The 13249-nt window shown below is 41.2% G+C and overlaps 1 protein-coding gene across 1 annotated transcript in view; it reads right to left on the bottom strand.

Moving 5' to 3' along the window:
* Positions 1-767: 767 nt before the first annotated feature.
* Positions 768-13249, bottom strand: part of LOC139444613 (sulfoquinovosidase-like) — a 26882-nt gene continuing 14400 nt past the window's right edge. Inside the window, exons 5-11 of the mRNA XM_071225522.1 lie at positions 8793-8985; positions 6681-7021; positions 5780-5921; positions 4883-5104; positions 4155-4367; positions 2548-2790; positions 768-2062 (exon numbers count right to left, since the gene is read on the bottom strand). Coding sequence (XP_071081623.1) covers positions 1485-2062; positions 2548-2790; positions 4155-4367; positions 4883-5104; positions 5780-5921; positions 6681-7021; positions 8793-8985 — 1932 coding nt within the window. The 3' untranslated portion in view covers positions 768-1484. The remainder of the gene's footprint in view (positions 2063-2547; positions 2791-4154; positions 4368-4882; positions 5105-5779; positions 5922-6680; positions 7022-8792; positions 8986-13249) is intronic.

Here is a 13249-nt window from a genome sequence, read left to right as displayed (position 1 = left end):
TCCTGAAAAGTGATGTCAATGAGAACGAAGCCGTTCAAAATTACCGTGATATCAATGTACATACAGATTCAAGCACAGTACCACGCTTTCCCTCATCCACGTATGGTAGTCCCCTTCTCTCAATAACGATACACATGCGCGAATAATCATTAAATGAGACAGAGCTCAATCAGGAAAACAGAATACTGCTACATTAAGTACAGTTAAGTACCACTAATCCTAACGATACCATTCCCAGCCAATTACTCCGTACATACATACATACATACATAACATACATACATACATACATACATACATACATACATACATACATACATACATACATACATACATACATACATACATACATATATAACATACATAACATACATACATACATACATACATACATAACATACATAACATACATACATACATACATAACATACATACATACATACATAACATACATACATACATACATACATACATACATACATACATAACATACATAACATACATAACATACATACATAACATACATACATAACATACATACATACATACATACATACATACATACATACATAACATACATAACATACATACATACATACATACATACATACATACATACATACATAACATACATAACATACATACATACATACATAACATACATACACACATAACATACATACATACATACATAACATACATACATACATACATACATACATACATAACATACATAGATACATAGATACATACATACATACATACATAACATACATACATACATACATACATACATACATACATACATACATACATACATACATAACATACATACATACATACATACATACATACATACATACTACATACATACATACATACATACATACATACATACATACATACATACATCTCGAACAACGAATGATCCGGATGAACGAATCACTGGTTCAGGGCTCTACCCTTTGTATCCATGGATGCGTTCCTATCGGAAGTATCCGGAATGTACGTGTGGAGATTCCGGGTAAACGGGTTCCGGACTAATAACGTATTCTTTATTGGTGTACATGCTCGATCTTTTCAGCAATATTATATATAGCATAAATACAAAATACTGATTTTTTGGTAGTTTGTCTTGGGCGTTGCATCATAATATGATTGTTCTCTGGATATAATGAACAAACCCTTCTGCTTCCACCTGAAAAGATTATGTCTTGACACAACAACGTAAAAATGCCATTTCTCTAAGAAAACTAATAAAAATGCTAAAATATAATTTAAAAAATTATAAAAACTATGACACATAAAATGGGTAGCGCCGGTATGGTGCTCACAAAGAAAGAAACATAAGAGGGGCATATTTAAGATTCGACCCCACAACCAGACGTTCCTGACCAGTCGATATGATCATGATTATATAATTGCATCTGCACGTCCTCACAGGGTCAGAACATGTATCAACTATTTACTCCTAATGGGCATCTTCAAAACAGAGCTTTAAGGGCAAAGAACAAAGACAAAAGTCCTAACAGGAATGAAAATGTAATGAATCCCGCCGAGCATGTTGTGTGGGCGGTAGTGTGAATCGGGTGGCCAGTAGGTTGAGGGGTTGTTGGGATCACCACTAGAGAGAGGTTCCCCATCCGCTGGAAGACTGAAGCATATGGGGATATCTTCCTATAAAACACAGGGGGCTGACCTACCGGGGCGTCGACCTTGACCGTTTGTGATCCAGGGTATTCCTTGCCAGACCATAGGAAGACCCATGCGGAACTTGGGTCATTCGGCAGATAGACGTCCCACGTTGTTTGATTGGCTAAAAATACTGGCGCGACTAAAAGGTCATCTCCGTACATGTACTGATAAGTGACGTCATACGTCATTACGTCATCTTCGTAGTTTAAGAATAGAGGGCGCTGAGCAGGGATTCCTGTCTGTGACGTCACGCGGACAACACTTTTGCTGTAGTTTTTCAACAGGGTGAACATTTGACAGAGACGGGCTATCTTGACAGTAATCCACTTGTTGGTGTAGAACTGAACATTAGCAGTTGGTTGGTTACCTAAACAAAATCGAAAAAAATGGAAAGAGAAACGGAAAATGAGCATTCTTTATATCTGATGACTTGGTATTCTTCCCGAATCAGTCGATTTCATTCGTTTTAGGAGGCATTGCAACTTTCAGGACAGATTCAATTTAACTCTACGGATCCTGGGAATAGTGCAAGTATGAGAGTAACAACTACCCCAATACCAGGACACAATTACCGCCTAAAAACTGCCCCCACCACGCACACACACACACACGCACACACACACACACACACACACACACGGAAACACACCAGTATAGATCACAGGACAAAAGGAAACGTATCTGGGTATCTGAGAAAACTGTCTTTCCTTAACACAATCACAACTTTTCTAACTTAAAATTGATTGACTTAAAACTGATCAGTCTTAATCCAGTGTTACGAATTGGTCCAGGGTATGTATGGATAGGGAATGGAGATATACTTTGTGAATACGGCATAGTGTTGTGTTCTACCTTCGTGAGTTCGGAACATGGGCCCAAACACTGCATGTTCTGCCCCTCGCAGCAGCCTCTCCTCAGTCCGGACCAATCCCATTGCCTGGGAGGTCGTGTAACCCCCTATGTCGAAATGGGTGAGTCCGTGTGACGTTATTCCCATCGATAGGGCAGCGGGTATGGTGGAGGCGAGTCCATCTGCATAACTGAAGTCAACGTTCTGGTCCCCAGCCCACATCATGACGCTGTAGTTCCCTGTTCCTAAACCGCAATAATAATAATAATAATAATAATAACAACAACAACAACAACAACAACAACAACAACAAACAAAAACAACTTAAACATAAACAACAATAATTTCTTTCTTCTAAAAATACACGTTATAGCAATGTCATTTTTGTGGCAGGCAATCGTTTTTAACAGTATAAAGCATATTAATTATTTAAAAATTTGTTCAAGAAATTTCGGGGACAAAATTCAAGACGTATGAAACCCATGAGCACGGGTATGGTGCTGACAAACCTAGAAACATAATCAGGGCGAACCAGTATTCGGAACCGGAACCGAGTTTATACGAGTAGAGGTTGTGTCATCGGTACCGGTTTGTGCTTATCGCCGTTTTGTGGAACCGAATCCGCTGCCTAACGAAACCAACCGAACAGGCAAATAAACCAAACAATCTGTCTTCAAATTTACGTCATATCTTGACAGACTGTTACTAAAATAGATTTGATAAAACAGCCAATAACATGTTGGTCAAATATAAAACTAGTATACACGTGAGTCATATTGCCAATCGGAACAAATTTGCTTTTGTGTAAATATACTTTTGCATCACCTCCAAAGTAGGTACAAATATACGTCTGGATAGTATTATTATTAACGTGAGCAATTGAGTGAGTCAGTGAGTGAGTATGGTTTTACGCCGTTTTTAGCACTATTCCAGCAATATCACGGCGGGGGACACCAAAAATGGGCTTCACACATTGTACCCATGTCGGGAATCGAACCCGGGTCTTCGGCGTGACGAGCGCATGCTTTAACCACTAGGCTACCTGACCGCCCCGTGAGCAAATGAGTTTGCATGACATATATACTTGGGTGTATATTTACTTACGTGAGCAGGATTACGTACCTGATAATAATTGTTTGTCAGCACTATATCGGTGCATGTGGGTTTCACCAGTACTAATTTTAAGGCACATTAAAACCCACAGTATATAAACTACTACAAAAAAAAGTTTAATAACACTTTTCATTTGACTAAAGTTAATCTATCATGCTATGACAGTTTAACTATATGCATGTGAAAAAATCGAATATTCTTTTACTTCTTTTGAGTAGTATAATATTATTTTTGGAGACATGTACGTTATGACGTCGAAAATACCTTCTATTGATGAGTTTTGTTTGTTTGTGACAAGCATGGGTTGCTGAAGACCAATTCTAACTCGGATCTTCACTGGGGACAAGCATGGGTTGCTGAAGACCATTCTAACCCGTATCTTCACTGGGGACAAGCATGGGTTGCTGAAGACCCTCCTAACCCGGATCTTCACTGGGGACAAGCATGGGTTTAGGAAGACAAACTCTAACCCTTGGCCTATCTTGGGGAACTGTACCTGTGAATCCTGCCCTCATGAAGAACACAATATCGCCTTCAGTCCCCGTCTCCTGTAGAGCCTCGCGGTTCATTCGGGCCCACAAGGTAGGCCATTCGTTGTGCCGCATTGTAGCTGTGCCGTTGTGTAACGTGGCATACGCCGGGGTGTATTCCCCGAAGTCGGCCATCCAGCCACCAAACCCAAAGTTTATCACATTCTTGATCAGTATCTCTGAAACAGACAGCACGTGTCTAAGTTTCAGTGTGAGCTGTACATTGCTCCCGACAGCATGTTTCACACACTAACGTACCGAACAAGTAAGAGTTCTGTCCCCAAGCCTTACCAGGATCCGATGCATGTCCATACATTCACCAAACTGATAAACTTTTGCGCCCTGTGTCTTTGGGCAAACATTTTGGATTCACCAAAATCACCTGTAACCCTACATTGTATGTAACTAGTGAAAATGGTCCATAAATCACCTTGTAAGTGTATGGCAACATTCAGCATATGATGTGTAGATCAGGGAGTACGCATGCGCCATTGATGCAATATATTAATACTACTATGAGACATATGCATGTTTACCAATCAACCGACCGACTGACCGACCGACCGACCGACCGATCGATCGATCAATCAATCAATCAATCAAGACGCAAGCTAGCTATTCATAACAATTTTAACAGCCTCGAAGACCCCGAACGAAGCAGCTCTGATTGAAGGGCGTTGCTAGGGATACGCACCGTTCTTGTACCACTGAAAGGCTGCAGGGTTTGTCAGGTCTATGGTGCCACAGAAGAACTCCCCGAAGTTCTGCACCAGCGTCTTTCCCTCCGTGTTCTGGATGAAGTAGCCCTTAGCGTCTGCTTGCTTGAACAACGTTCCATTAGCATTGAGGTTCGGGTTGACGTACACGAAGACTCGGATGCCGCGGGCCTTGAGTGTGTTGATAGTCTTGTCGAGACCTGACAATAAAGATAAGCTCTTAAAAACTACCTTCACTTTTTTAATGCGGAGATCCCTTAATCTGAATGGACTTTGGGACCAAATAGCTTTGTCGATTTTGTGAAACCCGTTAATCCCGATTTCGCAGTTCTGACCTCAACCTCAATTAACAGATGTCCTGATTAACGAATCAGGTACTTTGACATGTCTCTTTTTATACATATAAACATTCAAAACAATACTTGTCCGAAATAAACAGGTTCCGGACTAAACAGGTTCTACTGTATACGGAGATCCGAAATCTTGCCAATTTTATCTAGGATATCCAGATTAAAGAGGGTACAGTGTTGTCAATGTTAACAAAGCACCACCGACACCTTTCTTGTGATACACCGTTCATTGCCAGACCCTCAACTGAAGTCACGTAAAATATTTGGTATGGAACACCATCTCTAGTTGTAGTGAAACCAATAAAGGGCGACATATCCAGCCGAGAAAAGCATGTTAATATATTTGAAACAAACGGCAAACATCTAATGCGTATGTGCCCAACGTACACAACGAGTTAGGGCTTAAGGTGTTTAAACAGCATTTATGATAGCCAAGACATGCACGTCATGCACACGATCCTGTTTCTTAGTAATACTATATATTATCGGCAGATCAATATACAATCACTGTGGATCATGGATTACCTGGGTACTTCTCGGGATTCCACTTCCAGTCCCAGAACACTCTCTGTCCGAATGAGGTGTGAATAGTTCCGGACCAATCTTGTATCCATACTCCAGTTACCTTCACACCATGAGCTTCCGCCAAATTTATATAATCCATCATCTTTAAATAAAATCACATAGAGTGTTCAATAATGAACGTAGTGAAAGGAGGAATGGTATATGTTATAATTTTTGTAACATTGTTTTATAAAGCATACTATTTATCACATGAAGTTATACCATACTTTCGCAATTCTTTTCAGTTGGCTCGAGTCCATCAGGACCTTCGCCAGCACTGCAACAATCCATATTGGAAATGGTTTCGTGCACGTGACTATTCCAAGATATAACCCAACCGGGCGGCAGCCGCAAATCTTTATACAACAGTTCAAATAAAATTATACTTTCCATTGACTTTTGTTTCAAGTCAAAGTGTATTCCTAATTTGTGTTGAGCGCACGATAACTAGTTCTATAAAATAATTTGTTTTATTTGTTTGTCTGTTCTGTAAATATTTTTTTCTTTGTTGTTTCAGGAAACGCTGAGCAATATTCCAACTACATGACGGCGAGTCTGGACCAGACAATCCAGTAACTGACATCATGAGCGTCTATCTATGTAATTGGAATACGGTGACATGTATCAACCAAGTCAGCGAGCCTGACCACCCGATCCCGTTAGTCTCCAGCATTGGTTGCTGAACAGCAAATTTTACCGGATCTTTACGGGTCATATATACGCGTTGTCATGTAACACGAAATACAACAGGTGGGACCCGTCGTTAAGCAGTTTACAGTGAAACCACACCATGTGCCTATTCCATTGTACCCCATGGTATTGTGTTGGTTGCGGAGGAAGCCGAGTGGACCGAAGTGCATACCTTTTGAGTGCCACCTTGAACACCGATGACAGCGCCATCATAGATCCAGTCCGGTAGTTCAGGAACTTTACCCAACATTGATATCAATCCGCTGACAAGATTCTTCATAGAGGAGGCTGTAGCAAACCTCATTGTACTGATTGGAGTCTCGTAAAACGAGATCTCGTGGAACTTGTTGCTGAAATCGAGCTTCGCGTAGTTACTTCCGGTGTAATGAAAGTAGTACTTGCGTGTGCTGATGAAAGTTGGTTGAGGGAAATAGGTCGTGTGATAGTCCCCGCCACCGCCATCACGGTTGTTGGCAAAAAACGTGGCCAGGGTGCTGAGATTTCTCCCCACGCCTACAAAGGAAAGTTGAACTGTGGATAACGTTACCCTTCATGACGTCATCGGTAGAACCTCCCTACTTCTACTCTCAGCACATTGCGGCAGATAAAGCTGTGGTAGCTATAGAGTCACCTTTATGACGTCATCGGTAGAACCTCACTGCTTTTATTACTCAGCACAACAGAGAACGAGAACAATGAATAAGTAGTTCTGTTAAGTAGCGAATCCTGCTTTCAGTGTGGGATATATGTTACAGTATATATTTGAGTTACCCATGGTATCATCAATATTACATGGTGATTCATAAAAACGCACTAATGATACAGTAGGAATCGTACAATTTGCTCTGCTTTTCTAGGGATTATGGAAAGGGTATTGTCGCTTTTAATTACCAAAACGTTCATCCGCGCAAAGTAGAAGTCGGATGATGAATACAATAAACTATGTTTATAACGAACACTCTTATAACGAACTGACCGATATAACGAACTTATTTTTAGTCCAGGTCATTTGTTGTATATATGCTGTATATATGCTTATAACGAACTACGGTTATTACGAACTAAATTTAGTGGTCCCTTAGGTTCGTTATAACCGTAGTTTACTGTATGTTTATTAATGTGATAAATATGAAATTCTTAGATGGAAATATCTTTCGTTCATCAATGAAATATGTAATAAACTTAAAACCTCATCAATTACGACATGTGAACGCTGCTCTTTATTTAAAACATTTGTTCAGTTTAAAAAAATAAATGAATGAAGTTAATACTCTGTATAAAAATGTAGGTTAACGTGATCTTCATCTCGACTATAGGCCACTTGGCACAATGATTAATGTACCTGCCTGAGCTGCTTTTAGAAGTATTGTAGTATGACTACGACCCACGTCTTCATAAGCAAGTTCGATCCCTGACCGAGTCACACCAATTGACGTTAATGGTACTTGTTGTTTCCCTGTCTGGCGCTCGGTTATGAGGGTAGAATACAAGGAGTTGTCGATTCGGGGACAGTATAATGTGTCTGAGTGGGGTATTCACGTGAGACTGTGGCATGATATCTCAGTGGGCTGGCACTATAAAACCGGCATTAGTTCGGACTAGTACAAGCAGCCACACACACAAACGTGCATGCATATCGTTATATAAACGCAATAATCTTAAATAATGTTAAACCACAGATCACCTGACCTCAATTAATTCATGAGCAGGGATGAGACACTAGAAACAAGTGCCTTGGCAGAACTGAAGTCTTATCACTTCCTCGTAGAAAGTCAAGCTTTCTTTGTGAACGCGCTGATCACTCATCTACTCAACTTCCTCTAAGATGTTTTAGCGATACGATTGTGGAATCCTTGAAAGGACATGCTCGCTTTGTCCCTCTTTCGGGCAAACGTGAAGTTTGTTTGTTTTGTTTGTTTGTTTGTTTGGTGTTTAACGCCGCTCTCAGCAATATTCAAGCTACATGGCGGCGGTCTGTAAATAATCGAGTATGGACCAGACAATCCAGTGATTGATATCACGAGCATCCACGAGATTGGGATACGATGACATGCAACCAAGTCAGCGAGCCTGACCACCCGACCCCGTCAGTCGCCTCTTACGACAAGCAAAGTCACCTTTTACGGCAAGCATGGGTTGCTGAAGACCTAGTCTACCCCGGATCTTCACGGACAAATGAAACCAAGAGCAACACCGCAATGCCCCTTCTTGTACCCCCATATAGGTCCTACCTAATAACTGTTACATACGTGTAATGGTAAGACCCCAATGGTTCTACAAATACCTTGCTCTCGCGTCCAGATGGGAAAAGCATGTCCCTTCATGTTAAAGTAGGAGAACTGTTCCCCTCCACCGTAGACTCTCTCTCCGACCGGCGCCACTAACCTCATCCATACTTGATTGATGTTCTTGCTCATACCCGTCACGTCCACGTTGAAGCCGTTACCATCGGCATCGCCGCTGAATGTCAACGACAACTGGGGAAAATAAATGTATATATCACGAATGAGGTATATCATAACCAGTAAACTGAAGCTGTGGGTGGCAAAACGAGGCATTCATTATCATGTGTACCCCAATCGCCTACGAGAAGTTTTGAGCGAGTGAGTTGGTTAAATGCCTTTTGAAGAGTGTTTCAGTTATACAGAAAGACCGGAGGGATGCAGGTTTCAGACGTTTCCCACTTTGGAGACACCCATGAGCACGAATATAGTGCCGATCGGGGCCAATCAAAAATCATTATTAGGGCGAACATGAAATTATCTTTAAACATAAAATGTCAAGGAATGGATCAATGAATATCAGTGATGACAAAAGGTATCTCTAGCAACCTATACCAGCAAGAAGTTAAGTTTTGAGCCAAAGTAACGTCATTGTTTCCAATATGTAACCTGATTCCAGGTGTAATTTTCCGACGACTGATCAACTCGTCACTGACTGAGAACTTGCATACACTATTGTGAACACCACTGCTGTATAAGATAAAGATACCTTTGATCATATTCCCGGACAAACTGAAGGTGTCCAGAAACATCCAGCTACGGCAGACTGTGGGTGTTGTGTTTATTATGTGTTTTTGCTGTATGGCTGATTACTACCATACAGAAAACTGAACCTGACAATTGAAGTATACCTGATAACTACTATAGTAACCCTCCCATACTTCTATAGCCCAATTAAACGCTAAAAAACATATAGAGAGCACCCTTTTTAAAACAAAAAAAATGACCTATGTACTAAATTTCAAGGGGTGGGGTGGAGGGTGTTTGTGTGTGTGTGGTTGTGGGTGGGTGGGTGGATGGGGGGGGGGGGGGGGGGGGGTTAGGTGATAAGGCTCGTCCCCAAATAAAAACTCTACACACATTTTGCTGTTAAACACAATCCTAAACATGTGAATGATATGGGATAATTATGATCTGTACACATTTTTAACAGTGTATCACTCGACATGATGGGACTCAATCGTATCTGTGTCAAGACTGGATAAAGAGCACTTACTAAGATAACCCGTTGACATAAGTGCGAGTTGTTTATAAGAGCGAGATCACTTGCAATTCACTCATTATGATCTGTTTCCTGACAAACCTCTGATTCACTTTGGCTCTCAAAAGTCCCCACTTGAAGAACTTGAGGATACTCTTCTACATTTGGTTCACCTGTATCATTACTGTTGATAACAAAAATATGTTCCTTCACAGATGCGAGTATTCTCACAGCATTAGCTTCCAGTTTTACTTGACAAGAACATGGTTTTGGTAAACTACATCAGATCGGAATAGCACATCCACTTCTGAGAGGATTTTCAAATTCCGTTTTTTTATGAAACATTCCTGCCTAGGACTAACATAACTATTGATTTAAAACTCACAATCGGGCAAAACATGTCTCTTGAATACTAATTCCATTAATTCCATAGGTAAGCAAGACCTATCACTGTAATATTTCACATTAGGACCACGTGCATTTCACTGAAGGATTATAGGTAGTACGATAAGGAGGGTCTTATCCATAGTTCTTGTTCAATGTGAACATTGCTGGAATTATCCCGAGAGAATACAAGGTGATTCTTAGCTGCCCATCTCATCTTCCTTTATAATTTCTGGAAACAGAATTTCAATGATCTCGAACAGAATTACAACATATACTTGTGTATGCGAAGGAGATGTTTTAGGACGTGCGCCGTCAGGGGGGGGGGGGGGGGGGGGGGGGAGGCAGTTAAGGAAAGAAGAAATATTTTTTTTGTAATGTCGTACTCAGCAATAAAGAAGAAAGAAGAAATTAATTTTATTATTATGTCACACACTATAAAAAAAGTCGATTCACACATGATAAAAAATACAAGTATTTGAAATGTAGTGTCAAGCTATACAGGCTTATGAGGCACATACAACCCATTTATCATTCACAAAAACTATTATAAATATTAATTATGGTGTCTCTAGTTGCCGTATATGACACTGTATATGATTACTAAAGACACCATAGCGAATTCATAATTCCGGAAAGGTTACACTATCCGGTATCTTGATGTTTTAGGGTAAGGGATACTTCTAAGCTTAGCACTTGGACATTAAGTGTCAAAGGGTTCATCTGTTGAACCTATCTAACAGTTTTAGCAAGAAGAGGCCGTGGAATATCAGCACCTGACAGCGACCCAACAATGTTGGGAGAACGGTTATCTGCATGGACTCGTCTGGCACACGTGTCTTAGATTAGGGTTTGAATCTTGAAGGGTTGAAGCATTTGATTTAGAAGCAGTACCAGATTTTAATAAACTGGTGCCTCCGTATGGCTGTTCGTATTGTCAACACGATCCCTCTGAACAGGAACTGCTTCCAGTATTGGCTACTCCTCTTGTTAACGGTACTATAGTCTTCGGATATGTTTTAACAATTTGGCGTCCCGTCATAAATGTATTTGTCAACAGGTGTTTGCCACCAATGTGTCAACACACGGGCGCTTCTTGTTGCAATTCTGAGCTACATGACCGAAACGGTGGCACTTGTACTGCCTCAAAACTCGTAGAACGTGCATATGAACTTTGTTGGTGAGGTAAGTATTGTTGTACGCCGCTTTAAGCAATATTTCAGCATTATCACGAGGGGGACACCAAAAATGGGCTTCACATATTGTACCTATGTGGGGGATCGAACCCGGGTCTTCAGCGTGACGAGCGAACACTTTAACCACAAGGCTACCCCCCGCCCCATGGAATGGAGAATGTCAATAGAATGGACTTAGTCGCCTCTTTTTAAAGTCCTCTTAACAATTGTTTAACATGATACATTTGTGCTCTATTTTTCAATACCAAATATGACGCTCTTTTCTTTCAGATAGCCAATTTCACTGCGTTTTCACTTTTAGCAGTCACTGACAGTGCTTTATCTCAATGCGATGCATTGCGACGTGCTGCTAGGTCACCTCGTTGATGCCAATCACTGATTCAACATCATCAATCTTCTGAAACGCACGCGACAGACCGATATAGCTTAACTGTTACAAACTTTCACATGAGTCAGTTGTAGTCAAAGTGCTTGGACAACATTGATAACTCAGTTTTCTGCGGTTTCAACATCACGGTGTTTGCAGTGCAAGCGCTTTGACGACAACATAACTTCACATAGGTATCAGCAAATTCTGCATCGGTCGATGTTGTCAGTAGCCCCGTGTGCCTGACCTAGGTGTACAAGCCCGAATCCCGTGCAAATGTAACACGTTTCTAATATGAATAATCATCAAATTATCAAAATGTTTAATACGTTAAATAACCCTACTTTTATATGAAATATACACACAAAAGTCTAAACTGAAACATAGCTATCCCCGCTAAGATCTAACACAACCGCTATAGAGCGTAGCACGTACGTTGGTGCCATATGCATCAGACACGTGTTCACTCGCGGGCATTGAGGGCCCGTATTCCGCGATTATCTCCCCTTGACCAGAAAACGCTATTATGCGTTGTTGAAGTGCTGGAACATTACCGTGTTAGTAATGCGTTTTCGTCGCTTAAGCAATATTCCAACAACATCACGGCGGGGGACACCGGATATTTGCTTCAGAAATTGTACGTACCCCTGTGAGGAATCGAACCAGGGCTACCAACGTGACGAGAGAACACATTTACCACAAGGCTACCTTACTGCGTCCTGACACAGATCTGGACCGATACACTATGACGAATAACAACTGTTTGGGGAAACCGTATCGTTCAATGAGTGACCAGCTTATAAGCTGAAGAGTTTAAAACATAACTTGTATTGGATCTGCCGTTTGCAACTTCTGTACTTGAGTGAGTGAGTGGGTTGGGTTTAACGCCGCTTTTAACAGTATGCCAGTTATATCGCGGCGTGTCGGCATAATGTGAGAGGAAAGCCCGAAGTGATTCAGGTCTCAGACGTTTACCACTTCGGTGAAACCCACGAGCACGGGTATGATGCTGACAAACCTAGACACATAGTCGGGGCGAACCGGGATTCGAACCATCAGTCATAGGTTTCTGGCGTGTCCAAGGGACGCAACTCTACAAAGCTAATCGAGGCGCCTTAGACGACTGGGCCACCCGTGGCCCACTTCTGTTCTTGAAAATAATAGTAAGTGAGTATGGTTTTACCCCGCCTTTAGCAATATTCCAGCAATATCAAGGCGGATAACAGAAGAAATGGGCTTCACACATTGTACCCATGTCGGGAATCGAACTCGGGTCTTTGGCGTGACGAGCAAACACTTTAACCACAAGGC

The sequence above is a fragment of the Haliotis cracherodii genome, unplaced genomic scaffold, assembly GCF_022045235.1.
Source record: "Haliotis cracherodii isolate W230 unplaced genomic scaffold, xgHalCrac1.p SCAF_6, whole genome shotgun sequence".
Lineage (NCBI taxonomy): Eukaryota > Metazoa > Mollusca > Gastropoda > Lepetellida > Haliotidae > Haliotis > Haliotis cracherodii.
Note: the sequence above shows the minus strand (reverse complement) of the source record. Positions and strands in the feature narration are given on the sequence as shown.